This window comes from Cucumis melo, chromosome 8 (assembly GCF_025177605.1).
Source record: "Cucumis melo cultivar AY chromosome 8, USDA_Cmelo_AY_1.0, whole genome shotgun sequence".
In the NCBI taxonomy this organism is placed as follows: domain Eukaryota; kingdom Viridiplantae; phylum Streptophyta; class Magnoliopsida; order Cucurbitales; family Cucurbitaceae; genus Cucumis; species Cucumis melo.
The window spans coordinates 11,562,391-11,583,265 of NC_066864.1; the positions used below are offsets into that span (position 1 = coordinate 11,562,391).

Sequence of the window (20,875 nt, forward strand, 5' to 3'; positions counted from 1 at the left end):
TCCTAAGTGACTATTAGCTCCTAGATTTCTTTTTGGTACCTTAGGTCTAGAAACTATGATAAACCAACCACAAGGAAACAAAAGAAGGTGTCGCGCTCTAAATCTTCTCAGAACCCTGAGGGTTCAAAGATCCGGACTTGTGAATGGTCCTCTAGAGAGAACATGTTATTTGCAGAACTTGGAATTAGGGACGATCTTAAGAATGAAACGTATTTAGCTGCCTTCCTAACTTGCTGGTTGTGCCTTTTCGTATTTCCACAGAAAGGATCATTTCTTCATCTCGAAGTATTTAGGGCGCTGCAAACTTAATGGCTGCTGGCACTATTTATAGTCTTGCAGTTCCAGTTTTGGCGAACATATGTCATGGTCTAGGTTTGATAACCAAAGCCTCCAATCTGATAAGACGCATGGACTTTCACTTTTTCATGCATTACGTCCATGGCTAGTCAGCCCATTATTTTGGCACGCATTATCCACTTCCCACAGAAGTTCGAGGCCCCAAGATGACTAACTTTTTCGGCGAAGATGGGTCTATTTATTTTGGCGAATATGAGGCGCGAGAACTGATCCATAATGGTGCAAGAATTTAGTGGCACGCTAACCTCTAAAACAAGTATAAACATGAATGCATGGTTGATACCCATGATTCATCATTTTTACAGACTTCGCTTATTTCGTGAGCATGCATTCCTTCTACTTGTCCTTTTGCTGTGGAAATGCCTGGATCATAACATCATACAGTCCGTATTGATTTGGATGATAATTTGACTTTTACCAAGATATCCCTAATGATATAAGGGGTATGTCACCTACGATCACACTGGATAATATATTATATCACTGGAGAATATGTACGAGGCATAACACTTTATCTAAGTTATACTTGTCCGCTCGTTTGTTAGAGCCTTGCAAGCATGTGACGCAACGATTTACAGACTGGTGGGCCACAAGGCACGAGACCTATTTTGATGATAACATACATCATTTGATGAGTAGTGCCATTCATCTCCCTTTACAGCCCAAACTACCCAAGAACCGAGGGAGCAACCTGGGTGGTAATGAAATTCGCTTGGTTGAGGCGATGGTTGCTACTCTCGAGGAGGAGATAAATGAGCATAAAGATGAAAGCGATAGCAGAAAAAGTGATTGTCATTGGAAGAGACCTTTGAAGAAAGCGAATGTACCAGGTAATGATCCCAACGGAAGGGGTTCAAGTGCTTTGGGAGACCCCAATGTTCCACCATTAGTTTGCACATTTTCCTTTCTTAATATTTTTTGTTCATCTTCTTCACAAATGACTTATTAATTGTTTACTTCTACGGTCACCTTTGAATGCTCATCTTGAAGGCCTTATAGAGCTAGGCAGCGATGAATCTTTAACGAGACCTCATGCAATTGATTCGGCCATGGAGGAAGTTGGTACCTCAAAGACTCCTGTCTCTAAACCAACCGAACAGTCCTTACATTCATCTGCTCTTCTCGAGGAGATTCGTCGAGGCAAGATGACAGTAGGAAGAAAAAACATTGGGAGTCCTCCATCCAAAGAAGATGCCTACCCTAAAGAAACCTTACAGAAGGTCAGCTCGACACATGCTCCCCTTAAGTGTTCTGAATCGCATGTAGACACTTCTAATAGACAGACTACGAGAAATCCTGACCCTTCTCAGTGGGTTGGTGAAAAGGTGGTTTCAAACTTCTTCAAGAAAACAGCCTTATGTATATAGGAGGATATACAAGATAAGATAATGCGAACTCCTTTTGAATATATCCTAAGACTTAGGCCAGAAATAGCAACGATTCTGTTGAAGATTAAAAAGATCCATGCAGATGGGTTGACTCCTCTTGAAGAGTATCTAAATAGTTATCTTAAGAGGGTAGACAATTTAAACGATGTGCAATCTTCATATTTTGCACAGTTGTTGTCAATAGATAAAGCTTGCCAATTAGATGAGAAGACCTCTGTCATCAAGGAAACTTTAACTTTGATGGAACAACTACGAGGGGATGCCAAAGTTATTTAGGAAAGAGCCATGCAATTATCTTTAGAAAAGAAGGAACTGGAGAGGAGACTTCAGAGCATAAATACTGAATCTGAACAACTGTCGATCTTATCTTATGAGAAAGCAGAGGCCATAAACCAACAAGAACTAGAAGTTGTCAAGCTCAAGGATGAAGTTAACACCCTTGAAAGCACCTCTACTATTACTGAAGAAGAAATTGAGGCTCTGGCTACAGTTTGCAGGAGCATGGAAACTGCACAAGAAGAATTTAAGAACTTCAAGTTGAAGCTTTGATTTATGCACCCTGTACCCCATTTTCTTTTGTTGCAATCCTTGTAAATGTAAAAAAAAATTTGTTGAATGATAATGCAAAAGAGAATTTTGTTTTTTTTTTTTTAATTCTAGTGTGGCTACATTTACATTTATTTTGAAATTCTTACATATGAGATGAGAATGAAACATGAGATTTTTTTTTTACGTGTGACTAAACTTAAAGTTTCCCTTAAGTTGCCTATGTACCCTTTATAATATAGGGATCAAGTCATAATGTAGTTCAATTGATTTTTTTATATTGGACAATGACGTTAAGCATAAAATTTCTTGAGAAACTTGCCGTTGATTGGTCCAATTTTTAATCCACCTCGATCAACAATCTTGTATGCGCCATTTGTGTAAACTTCTTTGACAATGTAAGGTCCATCCCATTTAGGTGTGAACTTATTTTCTGTATTCCTCGTTATGATGATCGATCTTCTTACAACAAGTACTAGATCACCAACCTGAAAGGAGCGAGGTTTAACGTGCTTATCAAAAGCTTTAGACATTCTCGATTGGTAACATTCCAATGTTTGTTGAGCTTCTAATCGCTTTTCATCAAGTGCTTCTAACTCTTGAAGACGTAACTTGACATTATTTTCAGTAGTCCACCCCTCTTGCACTGCCATTCTTAACGATGGAATTTCTCTTTGGAGGGGAAGGACAACATCTACACCGTAAACAAGCGAATATGGTGTAATAGGGTCAACCAGATCAAGTCCCCAAACCTCGAACGACCAAGAAGTCACAATTGGATGTAGCGGCTCTAGAGGTTGATGTATGATGTTTGCATGGTATTGACAAGCATCACACTTTTTTGCATAGTCCATTGAGTCTTGAACCATCTTAGGCCAATAATAGCTCATTCTTCTCAACTGAAATTAAAGCTTTGGTCCTGATTGATGTGCTCCACAGACGCCTGCATTCGCTTCCTTTAGAGCTTTTATCGACTCTTTCTTTCCAAGACATCGAAGGAAGATTCCTTCAAGAGAACGACGATATAAGGTTCCCTTGTAATAAATGAAGTGTGCAGCCCTTCTTCGTACCTCAGTTTTATGATGAGAATCTTTTGGAAGCATTCCATGTTCAAGATACTCTATGATAGGTTGACGCTAATCTTCTTCGTCAATCAAATAGGATGTTGTTACGTTCGTTTCTTGACATTCAGACAAAATTGAAGGCATAATCCATCGTTGACAAAGTGTTATATTCAGAGTTACGTCATCCGACATCGTTAAGGTAGTGGCCAAATTTGCCAATGCGTCTGCTCTCTTGTTTTCTATGTAGGGATATGCTCCAGCATCACACTGTCAAACCTTTCCATCAATTGTTGAGCATAAGTGAAGTATGACTTCAAGTCTTCACGTTTCACATCATACTGAAGCGAGAGCTAATTGATTATCAACTTTGAATCACCATAAATTTCTATGAATGATACTCCGATCTCTAATGCCATTTGAAGGCCAATTATCAAGGCCTGATATTCAGCTACATTGTTTGAGCATAGTTCAGCAATCGCAAAGCTATAAGGCAACATATGTTTCTCATGAGAAATGAGGACGATGCCTGCCCTCGCGCCACTTCTTCGCACTACGCCATCAAAATATATAGTCCAAGGTTCCATAACTTCCATGAAGAAAATTTCATCGTCTGACAAGTCTTCACATAACTTCCAATCTGAAGGAATTGGGTGGTCTGCTAGAAAGTCTGCCAGTGCTTGTCCTTTTATCGCCTTTTGAGGAATATAGACAATGTCATATTGCTGGAGTAGAACCACCCATTTGGCTAAGCGTCCAGAGATAATTGGCCTAGACAGAACATACTTTATAGGGTCTACCTTTGCTACTAGATGAACTGTGAATGCCTGCATATAATGCCTCAACTTATCCATAGCAAAGAAAAGTGCAATACACATTTTCTCATGGGAGAATAGTTAATTCGGCCCCAACTAAGGTTCTACTTAGATAGTAGAGAGCACGTTCCTTTTCCTTCTCCTCCTCTTGCGCCAACAATACGCCTAGAGACATTTCCTGTGCAGTAATGTACAAAATTACTGGCTTGCCAGATATTGGAGCTCCTTATACTAGGGTATTAAGCAAGTATTTCTTTATACTATCAAAAGCATTCTGACAAGCCTCATCCCACACAAAATTTTCTCCTTTTCTCATCAACTTTTGAAAAGGTTAACATCGATCGGCCAGGTTGGAGATGAACCTTCGAATGTAAGCTAATCGTCCCTGAAAACTTCTTAGGTCATGCAAACTCTTTGGCCTTGGCATCTTCTGAATGGCATCAATCTTGGACTGGCCTATCTTAACCCCTCGGTGCCTTACAATGAAGCCAAGAAACTTTCCTCAAGTCACACCAAACACGCATTTGAGAGGGTTCATCCTTAGCTGATATTTTTGCAAGCGGTCGAACACAACTTTTAGATCCTTTAAATGGTCTTGTCGTCTCTTGCATTTGACCACGAGGTCATCAACATAGCACTCGACGTACTTATGTAGCATATCGTCAAACACTTTTTGCATAGCACGTTGATAAGTGACGCCAACATTTTTCAATCCAAAGAGCATCACCTTGTAACAATATATTCCCTTTGAAGTTCTGAAAGCTGTCATTTCTTTATCTGAAAGAGCCATTTGTATTTGGTTATATCCGGATGACCCATCCATAAAGGATTACACCTCTTGTCCAATAGTTGCATCAACCATGATTTCTGTGATGAGTAAAGAAAAATTATCTTTAGGGCATGCATTATTCAGGTCACGAAAGTCTTCACAAACGCGAAGCTACCCGTTCTTTTTCCTAATAGGGACAATGTTTGCTATCCATGTTGGATATTTGACTTCACAAATGAATCCTGCTTCAATCAACTTATTGACCTCAACCTCAATCCTGCTTTAATTGTGAGATGGTGGACTGCTACTTTTAGATCAAGTCCTAGCATCTCCTTGTATGACCAAGCAAAAATGTATTTATACTCTTTGAGCAAACTCATGTACTTACCCTCATCTACACTAGAGAGAGATGCACTAATAAAAGTTGGGCGCGGTTCCTCTATTGTGCCAAGGTTTACCTCTTTCAACTCATCTACGGTAGATTGGCCACCATCCTCTAAACTCTGTAGAGCATCTTCCGCGTCTTCTTCAGAGGTTTCAATCTTTAATTTCTCAAGAATGGTGATGTGATGACATGAGGTTTCACCTTCTCCTTGTTCTGAGTCTTCCTTTTCAGGATTAGTTAGTATAACATCATGTCTTTTCACCTTCAAGGAACCTTGACTTGTATTGAGAGTAACAAAAGTTTTTCTTTTCTTTCGGAAAGGAACATTGCTACGAATTTCTCTCTCCCTTTACCTCACAAGGAAACGCCTTGCCATGGTAATTCTCAACGTCTGTATGCTTAATTCGACGCCAAACTGACACTCGAGATGTTAGTTCCTTCTTCTTTGTATCTATGCTAGAACTAGTCTTGACATGTGGGTCTCCATCCCCAATACGATTAAAATTGGAGCACAGGGTGTTTGTACATTTTTCTTTTTAAGCCATGCTTAGCCTTTCAAAGGCTGATGGTCTTGTAGCCGTCAAGGCCTGACATGTGCCTTTCTCTTTTTTAAATGTCATAGTTAGCCTTTAAAGGGTCTATCGTTGGTTAAGGCTAGATGTTGACTGGTAACCTTTTCTTTCTGTCTCTATCATGCTTAGTCTTTCAAATACGAGAGCGCGTGCAACATGCGGTCTAATTCGATCAAATGTTGAGGTTCTCTAACTGCCGCCTTTTTTTCTTCCATATTATCAACCTCCTCTACAGTTATATGATTGTTGTCAACCACTTTTTCCTTTCCCTTTCTAGTTATACAGATTGGCTCTGGCAACTTGTATCCGAGTCCTTTTCTTGACGGGTATATCATGTCCTTTCTGTAACAGCTTCTTTTGGATTGAGGAGAACTCAGGTTGTTCGTGAATTTTCAAGCTTTTAAACTCGGTGTGAGTTATGAAGTCATAACCTCCTTTCGCCATCAACTTGTAAGCCTTAGGGTCGAACCTGTCTTTCGTTCGCTTTTGAGGCAAGCTTGCTTCTGTCAGGTCTATATTTATTTCTTGCTTAGTTATTTTGGTAATCAGTGTAGTGAACCTTTCTTTTAGGACTTTAATATTACCAACTTTCAAGCCTTGTGGGAAATCTACAAATGGCGATTCACCTTTCTTGCATCTCGACAAGGGGACATAACACAAAATCAATGGATTTGAAGTCTTTTCATCCATCAAGATCATACTTTTTGTGGTGCTCATGGATGCCTCACCCTTTCAAGAGTTAAAGGTTCCTGTACTTTTATGTGGTTCCCTACTTGCAAGTGATTTCAGCTATAAATTATCTTCTCTGTTTACAAAAGGAATTTTTGCAGGCACGGCTTCTAGGCTATTGCCATTCTTCAAATAGAACTTTGCATCTGCAAAGTGAGACTTAACCTCTGAGAATGGGTTAGAGTCGATCTCAACGTTCTTTACATCGTCTTGATAAAATTTAAAGCACTGATGCAGTGTCGAAGTTACTACTCCATTTCTATGAATCCAAGAACGACCGAGTAACAACTTATAAGTGGTCCTCGAGTCTATAACATGAAACAATGCACTAGCCTTTAGGTCACCAATTATGAGTTCTAAGCGTACCATACCTATTACTCTTTGGCTGCCCTGGTTGAAACCTTGAATTACCAGTTTACTATTTGAGAGTTCATCCACTAAGATGCCTAATGGCCTCATAGTCGACTTTGGCATTATGTTGACAGCTGATCCATTATCGATGAGAATTCGGTCGACTCTCTGTTCTCGAACACATCCAGAAACATATAAGGGTCTATTATGAAGTTTAGATCCCAACAGTAAATCCTCATCGAAGAAGTCTATAGACATGCAATAAGGAGTACTCTCGTATGTCGTAGTTGGAGCACTCGAACTTGATGTTGTTGACAACAAATCATTAATAAGGATGGTTTTGGTTTCTTGAGGAAGTGATAACAAATCATCGACATTGAACCTCGATAGGTCTTTTGACACTCCCTCCTCCTTTAGTAATCTTGACGGGATGCTTTCTTCCTCCGTTGCATTAATAGCATGACATGTAACAACTCTTGGATTTTCATCCTGATGATCACAGAGGAATCTTGTTGGAAAGAAGTCTACCAAGGTTACTAAGTGCTAAGGTCGAGGGAAATCCTTGTCTTCTTCGTGCACGAGCTTAGGCTTTCAAGTCTTTTTTTTCTTATTCTTTTAAGCCTTATTCCCTCTTCTATAATTTCTGTAGAAGCGAGACTCTTTTGGGGTCAGAATTGACTTTCTTTTCTTTCGACGGATCACAACGATCCACCATTCATCGTCTTCTTCGATTGAGGTTTCTTTTTCTTGACAATTCTTGGGTGCAACTTTCTAATGTAATTGGACCACTATAGGCTCGAAGGTCCCAAACTGGACCAAACATTCCCTTTGCTAAAGAATCAATCTTGGAGAAAGAGCCTCTGACATTATCGTTACTGCAGCATGGTTTGTTTGAGCTACCTCCTCCAGGTCTAACTCAATCTTTTTCTCACGAGCTAACCTTAGAATTAGCTCTTTCAATACAAAACATTTCTCTACTGGGTGACCGATGACCCAATGATACTTGCAGTAGTTGGAATCATCCATCTTTTCTGCTTGCTCAGGTCGCTTACATTCCAGCAGCTGGATCAGCTGCTTCTCTAGTAGTTGCTCTAGCATGTCAGCAATATCTGAATCGAGAAATGGGTAAACTTTTTCTTGTCTTTCTTTTAAAGTCACACATCCTCTCTCGCTTCCATCATCCTTCTTTTTAGCTTTCCCTTCCTTTCTTTTAGAGAACTTTAGTGGAGTCGCGTTTACGACCATAGATTCCTTCACGGTGCTCTTCACTACCTTTTTAGCACCCTTCGTCTCCTTTTTATCTTTTCTTACTTCAGGAACAGGAAAATCCTTAGTTCCTATGCTGGTGATGCTTAATTCCATATAAGGAGTGCGAGTTGCTAACTCTTCAAATGTGCGTGGCTTTATTCCTTGTAGAATGTAAAGGAGTCCCCAATGCATGCCTTGGGTGCTCATTTCTACAGCCGACAGTTCGGTGAGTCGATCTCTGCAGTCAAGACTTAGAGCTCTCCATTGATTTATGTAATTGTTGACTGGCTCTCCCTTCCGCTGTTTGGTGTTTGTAAGCTCCATCATGCTCACGGTATGTCTGGTGCTATAGAAACGGTTGGGGAACTTCTTTTCTAACTGTTCCCAACTGTCAATGACTTCTGGCTGTAGATTAGTGTACCACTCAAAAGCATTTTCTTTCAAACTTCGAACGAGCTGCTTGACAAGCTGGTCTCCTCTTGATCCTGTATTCTCACATGTTTCGACGAAGTGAGCGATATGCTGCTTTGAGTTGTCCTTTCCATCGAATTGTAGGAAATTTGGAGGTTGGTACCCAAGTGGCATTCTCAAGTTGTCGATTCTCTTGGTGTACGGCTTAGAGTATATGAAGGAAGTTTGCGGCAGTCCTCCATACTGAGCTAAAATGGAATTTGCGATCATATCCTGTAGCTGTTGAACAGAGAGAGAAGCAACAAAGACTGATTGTTGTTGGGGTTGGTTTTCCTGCACCACATTCTTCTCTTTATCAGTAGCTTTGACAACATGAGTTTGATTTGACTCAACAGTTTCACGAGTCTGCATCTGCTCTCTCAAAGCTATGATTTCATGGTCTCGTTCCTCCACAACCTTCATCAGAAAATTAACTTTTCTCTCCATCTCTGTTATGGCAGCCTCAATCATTATATCTGCCATCATGATAGACATCACGTCAAGGTGTGCTTCCTTCTTTGACTTGCTAGAGGCAGAATCAGAATTATCATACAAAATATTTATTTGAGGACAATCTCAACTTTAGGAGACTCCATCAATTGCTTAAGAATGCTCTAAGCGACGACAGAACCTTAATCTTGCTCTTGAATGATTCCCTTAGAACGACTGCGGGTGTGGGTCCTGTGTAAGCATCGCTTGCAATAGAAGATTTGGATGTAGTCTTTTTTGATGCCATTGGTTTTCTTGTAGATTTGGATGACGAGAGAGAGATGAGAGGTAGAGAGGTCCCACTGGACGTGCCAATTTGTTCAAAAGAGATTTTCGGAGAAATTTGGTTCATGGAGTTGAACTTGTGTTGATGTTGTATTTATGTTGATGTTCTTGAAGTTGGAGTCTTGGAAGAAAGTTTGGATATTTAAAGGAGCTTCAATCTTCAAGAGTGGTCGACTTCAGGAGTTGGGGAGTCTTCTAGCTCTTGGGAGAATTATCTTTAGACCTTCTAGAGTCCAAAAAATTTTTCCTCCCCACAAATGAAGAGAACTCCTATATTTATAAAGTTCCCTGGTGGATTTTTATGGACTGGGCCTAGTCTGGTCCATGGACCATACCCATGGGCTCCATCACATGGATTTGGGTTATATTTAATTTTGGGCATTTTTGGGTTCAATTGGATTTTAGCCCAAGTAAATAATATTTAATTGAACTAAAATAATTAATTTGATCCAATTGTCATGATAAAGACATGTGACATCATTAGAATTGTCTAATTTATCTTTAAATTTAATTTGGGACACATGCCGATTTTTAGTTAATCCCAAATACAATTATTTTAGTAAATGATGTGGCAATTTGTAATTGGTTCCAAAATTTCTTATTCAACACCTATATTCAGTGACATATCAACATTCTCTCGTACACTACTAGATGAAGAAGACATTCCCAAACAATTAACACTTACATCAGCAACTAATGGATGTCTACTAGTTGCATCTTTAGCAAAAGCTAAATACCAAGCAACATCATTGTCCTTCTTTATTGGCACCATAGTTTGAACATTACTTTTTACCAAAATCAAGTAAAACAGATAATTCAACTGATTCATCCAATTCAAGTTGTTCACATGTCAAAGCAACCAAAGAATTAAAGTTGACTTGCATATATACCAAAATATCGGACAATGAGTAATTCTTATGTAATTGGTTCCAAAATTTCTTATTCAACACCTATATTCAGTGACATATCAACATTATCCCGTACACTACTAGATGAAGAAGACATTCCCAAACAATTAACACTTACATCAGCAACTAATGGATGTCTACTAGTTGCATCTTTAGCAAAAGCTAAATATCAAGCAACATCATTGTCCTTCTTTATTGGCACCATAGTTTGAACATTACTTTTTACCAAAATCAAGTAAAACAAATAATTCAACTGATTCATCCAATTTAAGTTGTTCACATGTCAAAGCAACCAAAGAATTAAAGCTGACTCGCATATATACCAAAATTTCGGACAATGAGTAATTCTCATAAACATTGCATCCATTCCATTGACCTTCATAAAAAACAAAAATAAGAATAGACATTCTAATCTGGAAAAGAAGAAAATATAATTAAGTATTTATATGTAATAAGAGAATACTAAACGATCGTGCAAATAAGTTAATAAATACTAAACGATCGTTTAACACCAATAGACGATCGTATATAATAAATTAAATCATCGTATAGAATAAGCTATAGATGATCGTTTAAAGACACTGATCGTTTAAACCATCGTATTGTATTTGATACACTATTATTTAAAGATATTGATCGTTTAAACCATCGTATTGAATTTGATACATGATCGTTTAAAGATGCTGATCGTTTAAACCATCGTATTGAATTTGATACATGATCGTTTAAACAATCGTATTGATTTTGATACACGATCGTTTAAAGATGCTGATCATACAAAATATTGAAAATTTTCGTGTTCATAAAGATGAACGATCGTGTTCATATAGCAAAACAATCGTCTGTATATTGTTAAAGGATGATGTTGATAGAGGTAAACGATCAAGTAATTCAATGAAAATTATCCTGAAAAACTCACGATCTTCGTTATGAAATACACAATTCTTATAGTGATTATTAAAAGTTCCAAACGAAAAAAAAAACTTTAAATTTTTACAAACAACAAAAAAACAAAAACGACATTCATAATGAAATATAACTTCTTAAATTGACGTAAACAGTAATCAAATTCTTCAACAATCTTCATAACCAAATACAGGATTGTAACACCTCGAAAATTTAGATAATTTTTAGAAATTATTATCTTAATTTTGTGTAATTAGGTTCAAAAGAATGGACGTTGCTTTAACGATTTATTAATTAATTGTTAGAAATTGGAGTTTAATTAAATAATCTTGGGTGCTTATTTAGCTAAATTTGGGAAGTGGTTTTTTGAGATATGGAAATTTTATGTATATATGAATTTGTATACATATAACTATTATGGAAAATGGAAAGGATAATTATATTTGTTAAAATATAATTTATTAAGGAAAAGATATGGCATTTTGGAAAGAAGAAGATTAAGATAATTGTTGAGATATAATTATTTTAGGAAATATATTGTATTGTTGAAAAACAATAAAGAGATTTATTTGAAGAGTAATATTTTGGAGAAAGATGTTGGTGAGAGAGAAAAAGAAGTTTAAAGTATTAATTATTATTTAATAAGAGATAATTAAGAGGGGAGAGATTAGATGGGAGTTTTAAATGAAGGGAGATAAGATTTGTTTGTGTTTGCCAAAGGAGAGAGAAATAATAATAATAATGATATTATTATTATCATTATTATTATATCATTATTATTATAAATAAACTCATCGTTCTGCGTGCCTTCATCCTCTTTACAAACCTAAGAGAAAAACCCTAGCCCCTCACTCATGTCGCGCCATCACCCTCTCCGATCACCGCTGCGAGTTTTCAGCTGCAAACGTCTAGTTCCCTTAACGCGAGTCGTCTTTCGCCACGTCATTTTCGTTGGGTTTCTCTATTCGTCACGGGTTAGTTGCGTGCGTCGACGTCGCCGCTTCTTCGTCAGTCGATCATTTTCGTCTCACCGTCGCAAGCGACGTCGAGCCATTGATGAGTCGTTCGTTTAGTCATTGTTCCACCGTCGTATACCCAAGCTGTTTCTAACCAAGTTGTCCGAGACGAGTCGTGTGTGTAAGCTGCGTCTTCCTCAGTCATCAGCCGAAGCCAAGTCTTTCACCTTAGCCGAATTCTACCCGAGCCATTCCTTCATGAGCCGTTAGCCATCTTGTCAGCCGAGCCGCATGCGTAAGCCGCCAAACTAGATTTTTGTCCTTTTTCCACCTATTTGGACCTATTTTGGTAAGTCTTAATGGGTTTTTGGTAATACCCATTAAATGAAAATTTTGGACTCTAATTAATTTAATTTGGATTTAATTTAGATTTTTTCCTTTAATGTTCGGTTAGATAATACCTTGGAAAAATAATATGTGGAATTCTCCTAATAAGTTTTCAACCTCAACTTTGGGTTTTGTCATTGGAAAGCTTCAACTGTGCTAAATAGGGAATAAACGTTTAACAAATCTCGAGGTAAGAGACTCTACTACTAGATCTTCGAATTAAATTTAAGAGACTGCATGTATTTACGATTATGCAATTAATGGTGGCTAAGATGCAAAATGTGATGCTATAGATTATGATTGAGGTTAAGTTGATGGCGATGACTGATGATATGTAATTAATGATGACTGTTATGTTTATGATTATTATGATACATGATATGCTAATCACATGCTTAAGGACGTTACGATTAATATTCGTGTTATGTTATGATGTTTATGATGATGTCACATGCTTTTGGTTTATGGTGCGTCTGTTAACTTTATATGATAAGTTTCTTACCCCATCTGTATCGTGATCCTATCTATGGGATCATTCGCACGACTAAGGGTGTTTCTACAGGACCACTCGCACGATTAGAGGTGTACCTACGGATTACGTGCATGGTTAGGGGGCAGTTATATTATGTATACGAGGTCACTTGCACGACTAGGGGTGTTCCGACGGGACCACTCGTACGATTAGGGGCGTACCTACGTATTACATATATATTATGAAGTGTGTACCTGCGATCACTTGCACGACTAGGAGTGTCCCCATGGGATCACTCGCACGATTTAGAGGTTCTTGTACGGTCTCACTCACTCAGGTGTGCTCCATTGGACACACGATGCTACGTTTATGTTTCTAATGAAAAGTTAACAGATCACCTAGTGGGACTAGTAACGGGTCTCTTACTGAGTATATTTATATACTCACTCTTTCTTATGTTTAATATTTCAGGCTAAGGTAAAGAACTTAAGAAGCTGGTGAGCGACAGCGAGGGATCCATGACATGCCATATGGGGACACAGTTCAGCTTCCGCACACATTTATATGACTTTCAGTATTTTTAAATTTTGACCATTTTACTTAAAGATTTTATCATATTTATTTGTTTTTAGTTCTTTAAAATTGTTAGAACCCGCGAGTCATGTTTTCAAATTATTTTTTTTTAATTTTGTTAACCTTATATTTTTGTGAACATCTAGATATTAATTTTATAAGGATTTTAGTTAGCCACCTTTCAAAAAAAAAAAAAAAAAAACACACAAGGGTGTTTTTTGATGTTTACCTTTTGAGTAAAGACCTTAACTTAATTTAAAAGTTTGGGTCGTTACAAGGATGTCTTTAATACCTACATATTCTAAACATTCTATCTTCACGTCGAAATATATAATTCTGAATGAAATTTTATAATCAACTAAATAGTTCAAAGAAAAAACAATATTTAGAATACTCACTGAAACCAAAATCACTGAGACGATATTAACAGAGCAATATACACGATCTTGATTGTCCAAGATGACAAGAAGAGAAACGATGTTATCGAAGATGATGGATATGAGAGCGAATGTTGTTGAAAAATTACGAAAAATGCAATGAATGATCAAGATGAAAGATATATAAAAGACGAGATGAATAACTCGGAAACGACGATTGTGAAAAAATTGGGAAGAAGAAGAAAATCAGATTTGAAAGATCATTATAAAAGATTAAGGGCAAATAAGGAATTCTGAAAAAATAATTTGCTTTAATGGGCTTATTATAGAGGCCGTAAATAGTTTCCAGTTTTGTTAGGTTTATGTAAGTTTCCCACGTAACAACTTAGTAGTTTGTTTGAATGAATGAATTATATATGTAGTGTATTTCAAATAAATTGTTATGAATTTTAAAGTGAAGAATTGGTATCAATTAGTTTATAGATTCCAAAATTGAACGGTTAATAAGTCTTCGACTTCATAAATTCTTGATTTTTTTAGTCCAAAAAGGTAAGTGAAAAGAATAATAATGTTTGGATATGATGGAATATATTCCCCCAAATGGAATATCCATTTAAAGTATACGAATCTATAAATTTCACCCAATTGAAGGTAACTGCATGCAAATGCAACACCTAATCTCAACTCCCCGCACCCAAATTTCCCATAGCCGATCCAAGAAGAATCGCTCATCAATTGTCACCAAGTGAGTTTCGTCTTTAAAACTTTGCAATGATCCTCTCCTCCCCACTTACTGCTACTCTCTCTACACTCTACTCGCTTAGATTAATGTTGTATGCAACCCCATACTCTGTTAGTTTTCCACTTCCAATGCATGATTTTAATTCTATTAGGTTTTGTTAGCATTCCAATCTCCATTGCTGCGAGGCTTTGTATTCGCAATCAAGCATGCATTGAACTTATGTTTGATGTATTTTTTATTCTGTTATTTTAGTTTGTGCAATGTGATTGACCGGAGATATTATCTGATGCAAGGGATGATAGTAAGGTTTAGTTTTTTCGAATGTTTATGAAAAATGGTAGGGGGTGGTTTGATCCTTGGACGATAAAAGACTTCTTATGATTTTGTTCAACAAGTATGTAGCAGAAGTTATCTGTTTGTATATGATATGTAGCAGAAGTTATCTGCTTGTATATTATATTGTTCAACAAGTATGTAGCAGAAGTTATCTGTTTGTATATGATATGATTTTACAACATAGTGAAGTAATTTAGTCCCTAGGTTATAATCGAAAGTACACTTATCCCCTGCAGGCTGCACCCAACTTTCATTGAAATAAGCACATTAGTTTTCGTTCTACTTTCACCTTTATGTACATTCCTATGCTTTTATTCACTTGATCTTGATGTTTCATAGGATCACATCCTTATTATATTCTCATTTTAGCTCTGGGAATTCATATCAACTTGTCATTTAGATGCATACCCAGTTTTTAGTTTTCATTTACTTGGACTATTGATGAACTAAAACATCAAAAGTAGTGAAGTTTAGGGGAAAAATGTAACCTAGATTAAAATTCAATGAATAGTGAGCTACCCCCAGTTTTAAGGGCCGCTTTCTTAAAGAATGTTGAACATTTTCAGGTTTCTAATGAAGGTTTCCCCTACAATGGAGCCAACCTTGATAAACACAGCTGGATAGCCAACTGGAGCGTCTACCTTAATTTCGCAACCGAGTTTAGCATATACCTCCCCTGTCCATATATGTTGCCATGAAGAACTGTCATCTAAAGGAAAGTAGGCTTTGACATAGTTCTTGCCTTTGTCAAGGACTGGCACAACTAGGATCTCAGAACCAACTAAAAACTGCTGGTGACCTAATGTAAGCACGTACTCATCTTCTGGGTAGTGAACAAATAGGTGGCGGCATACAGGTAGGCCTCTTTGAGCGGCTTCCTGTATTGTTTCGTGACCCAGAACAGAGGAAAAAGATCACCAGATCTGTGTGGAATTTGAAACTATGGAAGTTGCAGATAGAATATAAAAGGTTGCATATTTACCTTCACAAGTTGGATTCTATAAAACTTCCAAGCACTATAGACCTTAGCAAAGCGAGCAAACTGCGACAATGTTCGATTGTTTGAGTAGAATTGGCTGTTGCAGGATGGTTTGTTTCCCTATATACAGAGACAGTTGAAAATAGTGCTTTAACAAGACTGAGTATGTTGAAAATTTGTAGAGGATAATAATACTCTGATGCAAGCTTTATATGGTTATAGACGTATATACGATAATTCAGTCTTCCCAAAATGAAGCTGATTTGTACATAATGCTTGGTGCAGGTTAAGCTTCTATATGTTTGGTGAATTTTACTGAGGATAAAAATCTTGACACCTTGCTTCTTATGCATTTAGGGTTTCATGTGTCAACTGAAAATTTGATGTCAAACATAGGGAGCGTTTGGCCCCGTAAATGGAGTTAATAAGTCTGGGTTAATATGTTGGAGTTGGGTGTAGAGTTGTAAAATGAGGCTAATATGTCGGAATTAGTAAGTTTAAATTTGGGGTGTAGAGTTCTAAAATGGATTTCATAAATGTGAAAAAAAGATTAAGAAGGAATGATGAATTTCTCTATAAATGTAAAAAGTAGAGATGGAAAGTTGAAGTTTCTTGGTAGATGTGAAAGTATAATAAGAAAATGAACTTAATAAATATGCACCTTCAATAGTGTTTGTTTACTTCTTTTTCAGGTTTTGGTTCTAGTCAGAGAAAGGGACAGAGAAAACAGAAGAAGGAAAAAATTAAGGTTGGTTTCTAACTTACTTCATGGGTTCTGAAAACAGTGGTAAAGGCATTTAACTCCATCCATCGTAGAAGCAGCTCCTCACTTCTTCGGTATTTGATGAACGGTAAATTTACTGCGCAGTACCCTCCTATATCACTGTGATTAAAAGCATAGCCCGAAAGTCCACTGCTCAAAAGGCCAGTAACAGCACTCTTTATCCCATCATTGGCTTGCCAACTTACCATTTGGTCACCTTCCCAAAATAGCATCCCCCATTTGGGACTGTTTCTGAAACCAGCTCTCATGAAGAAAACTAAGGCCTCTTGTGGGTCTTCTTTCTCCTTACCAACAAGCTTACTTTTCCATTCATCTACAAATTCTCTGTTAATCTGCGCCCATATTTCTGGATATCTATTATGCGCAGTAATAGGATCTTCACCTGAAATTATGGTTCTTAATCTGTGAGTAATATTAATATCCCACAGAAGAAAAGTATGCAATTCTGATTAAAGTAAATTTAAAGTATTTTAGTGAATATCAATTACATCCATTTACACCAGATCTGTATCAGCTTCTTGTTCAGGATGTAGACACGAGTATATTGAAAAAAAAAAAAAGAAAAAAAAAAAAAACTAGAGAGTCTGGAACTCATTTTTGCTTTTGGGAATTACAAAAATTTCAAGTCCATCTCGACTTGGAGATATGTTCAAAGAAGCATTTAAGATTGATCACAATGCATATCACTCCTTCCTTTTCCGCCCATCTCTTACCAAGAAAACAAATTCTTGATTTCTATGAAGCAGTTGAAATTTTTAGTGATAAATTTTTTTAAGAAAAAAAGACTCTTCAACAATTGATTTTGAGAAAATCAATGTAACAAGTCCCCCTTTAAGTATAAGATATTATACTACTTAGGTAGTTATTTTGAAATTGAGTACAAATGATGACATTGAACTGTAAATATTTTCTTAGTATAACCTGAATAGAGGGTGGCATCTACAGGCAAGCCTTCGCCGAAATCAGCCATCCATCCTCTCACACCATCATCCACCATTTCTTGTAGAATTTCCTTGAACCAACTGGAAGTATTTGGGTGCGTAAGATCCAACATTCCCACATCAAAAGCTGTGTTGGGAACCATGTAGGGTTCTCCATTTTTCTTCTTTACCAAGATCCCCAACGCCTTTGCTTCCTCATAAAGATTTCTCCTTCTGTTCTGCTTCTCATCAGTCTGAAGTCGTACAAATTTGAAACAGAAATGATCAGTCTTCCCTCTTTTATCTCTGTTCATTTAGTTAGCCATTAAGAAGGCAGTGTATATGTCTAGGTGGAAAAGAGGAAAAGAAAGAAAAGTAAACAAAGATGCCATGCTTTTAACATGCAAGCGTAGTCGATATTTCTGATTTGGGGATTGCAGAAGGATTGAGAGAGTGGAAGAAGAAAATACCGGTGCTAGGCAGGGATTGCAGTATGTCATTACTTTTATATGCCGAGCTCCAAGATCTTTAATTAATTGTTTCCATCCAGAGTATCTTGTTGCGTCAACTTCCCAGTTCCACCACAACTGTGATCCAATTACTGTTTCTCTCTGCCCTACCCAATCCTATATAATATTCATCTTTTAGATAAGGAATAAATCTAAAAGAATGTGTATACACTTTAGAAAAATTATATTATTATGAAAGCATGTAATAAATACTATATATCTGTGCATCAGTTTTTGGATTTGGTTTGATCTACAGTACAAGATGCTTAATTTGATCCAGAAATGTATTACTAACTTTTGGAAATAAAAAACTTGTATTACCTGCAACCAAAATGCAGAAATGGGAACTTCATGAGCTTTTAGCTCATCCCAGATTTTTCTTACGATATTGGTCCCACCTTGCATCCCTACAACCGCACCTGATATTATCCATCCAGGAAGCTCTGGAGGCCTCCCAATGGTCTCAGTGAAACATTCGATAAGCTCTGAAGGTGAGTTCCCATGCAATATCCTTCCTTGAATTGAATTTCCATGAATCTGCAATCTCCAGTTCACAGAAGTGGGAATACTGTAAGTTAAAAGTTTGTATATGAGCGTCTTACCTGGACATGGGTATCCTAAGATGAAGAGTTCAGATCTTGTTTCTTCACTCTCTAATTTTTTGTTAAACTAAACCAAAACTCATTATCGTTATTATTCCTCACCTGCTCTATTTTTAGTTTTTTGGTATTGTTATATTTCTTTTGTACGTTTTCCTTTAGTCTAAACTAAATCTCTATTCAAACACTTTATGACTTTTTAGGTTGGTGAAAAGCAGTGAAGAGAATAGTTATTAAAAGTGTACCTGAATCTGAACTCTATCATTCTTTGTCAGATCAAATATAGAGTACTCATATCCTTCAAGGTACAGAGACCTCATTTTGGATGTCATGTAAAATGGAGAAGGAGCATATGTAGTACTCCAATCACCTCCAGCCCTGAAGTGAAAGAAACTCCCAAACTTAGTTTTAGAATTAAGAAGATCGATACGTGTACCTTTTGTTTGTTAATAACATGTTTTGAAGTGATTCAAAATGGTTAAAATCACTTTTGTTATTTTACACCAAAATTGCTCTTGATCATTCAACATCCGTATTAATAGTATGAAATATGCGTTTAAAATGTTGAATTAAATATTGAATTGATTTTGGATTATCAAATGTGTGGTGTGGTCTGTGGAGTTATTTTAAACATAGACAAAAATATTTTTAATAGTTTCAAAATCATTGTTAAAGATGGACTGAACTTACCTGTAACTAACTAGATTGGCTGCAAAAGTTATAGGTTGATCTCCTCTACCAATCCCCTGTTCTTGAACAAAGATTGGTACTCTTTTTCCCTTGAAGTCCATATGAGAGAATTGCTCTCCAAAACCAAAGAATCTTTCCTTCTCTTCACTTGAATAGGTCAAACATGCTCTGTTGAATGCTTCAAATTCCTCAGCTGCTCTCAAAACTTCCATTTCCTCTTCTGAAGAACAAACTCTAACAAACCCTTTCAGTTTTGTCAAAGACCAACGCCATTCAAATTTTCTTTTCCTCAACCGATGCCATCGAAACTTAAGCCGGTTGAAACCCCCTCTTGAATGAGCTATTTGGCGATATTCATAGCTAGGTTGGCCAAGCATCACTTGAAATCCAATTTGGCTGCTGCTTTTCTGTTCAAACAATAGCCAATACCTTGCAGAAGCAGAAAGAACTTTCGAGTTACATTTTACATCACCATTGAAACTAGTTTCTTGAAGCTTGTTCTTCTTCTTCATCATCTTCTTCCTCTCAGTATTGAATATTCTTCCACTAATCAGCAACATAGGAAACCGAGCATCTTCTTTCTCATAGTTTTTCAGGTCCAGTCCCAAATACCCAGATGGAAAATGATGTTCTTTAACCTCCAACTCATGATCACAGCCATTGATCTCCTTGATATCATCAATTGTTTGATGATTACAAATCAAATGAACAGCCCCATCTTTCACGGCAAACGATCCTCGACTTTCTTCCACCTCAGTTTCCACCATTGCTGCAGATACAAAAGCTTGACCTGAGATTGTTGACCAGATTGATCTAGTGGGGTCAGAGAGATGATAAATTGAGAGAGAGCCACCATTATCGGACCTCCATAGAAGCTGAAAATCCTTTCCGATTGAGAAGAATTTGTAAGAAGAAAGTACTTGAAAATTTGCAGAGAGTTCCCCCTGAAGTAAAGGAAATGAAGTTGGGGGTGAAGGGAAAGGATTATTGAGGTGTATGTGATGTTTTTTGGTGATTTTGAGGTTTGTCATGGTCCTGTTGTGGTGGAGGAACAAAGAGGAGAAGACCGTGGGAAGGTCCGAAAGTTCATATAGGTAGTGGAAGGTTTTTGAAAGAAAGGTCGTTGATTGCTTCCATTTTTGAGATGGTAGGTATAATGTGAACGATTCTTTATTGCTTCCAACTTTAGGAGATGTAATATTATGACTGCATATACCAGAATTGTCCTCAGTCGTTTTTATTTTCAATTTGGGTTTTGTTTATTTATCTGAAAAGTTGGTTCCATCTAATTT

At 37.1% G+C, this 20,875-nt stretch overlaps 1 protein-coding gene and 1 long non-coding RNA gene across 4 annotated transcripts; one reads left to right on the forward strand and one right to left on the reverse strand.

The window, feature by feature from the left end:
• The first annotated feature begins 14,660 nt into the window (after positions 1 to 14,660).
• LOC103495823 (uncharacterized) lies at positions 14,661 to 19,402 on the forward strand. Of its 3 annotated transcripts, none has more exons than XR_007823327.1 (4): positions 14,661 to 14,769; positions 15,669 to 16,366; positions 16,774 to 18,785; positions 19,097 to 19,402. It is a non-coding gene; the product is annotated as an uncharacterized LOC103495823 (long non-coding RNA). The 3 variants fall into 3 exon arrangements; XR_001763451.2 differs by having other exon boundaries at positions 15,669 to 16,244; XR_007823326.1 differs by having other exon boundaries at positions 15,669 to 18,785.
• LOC103495822 (uncharacterized) lies at positions 15,572 to 20,786 on the reverse strand. Its single transcript, XM_008457495.3, has 8 exons — positions 19,584 to 20,786; positions 19,139 to 19,271; positions 18,616 to 18,831; positions 18,256 to 18,411; positions 17,787 to 18,039; positions 16,847 to 17,247; positions 16,085 to 16,201; positions 15,572 to 15,980 (listed from the first exon to the last, which is right to left on the reverse strand). Exons 1-8 carry the CDS (start codon positions 20,612 to 20,614, stop codon positions 15,645 to 15,647), a joined length of 2,643 nt encoding a protein of 880 aa, XP_008455717.1. The 5' UTR covers positions 20,615 to 20,786; the 3' UTR covers positions 15,572 to 15,644.
• Positions 20,787 to 20,875: the final 89 nt, after the last annotated feature.

Coding starts and splice junctions, on each gene's coding strand:
- LOC103495822 (XM_008457495.3), bottom strand. CDS start 20,614: ATGACAAACCTCAAAATCACCAAAAAACATCACATACACCTCAATAAT. Junction 19,272..19,583: donor GCCAATCTAGTTAGTTACAG/GTAAGTTCAGTC, acceptor CTTTCACTTCAG/GGCTGGAGGTGATTGGAGTA. Junction 15,981..16,084: donor ATAGAATCCAACTTGTGAAG/GTAAATATGCAA, acceptor GAAACAATACAG/GAAGCCGCTCAAAGAGGCCT.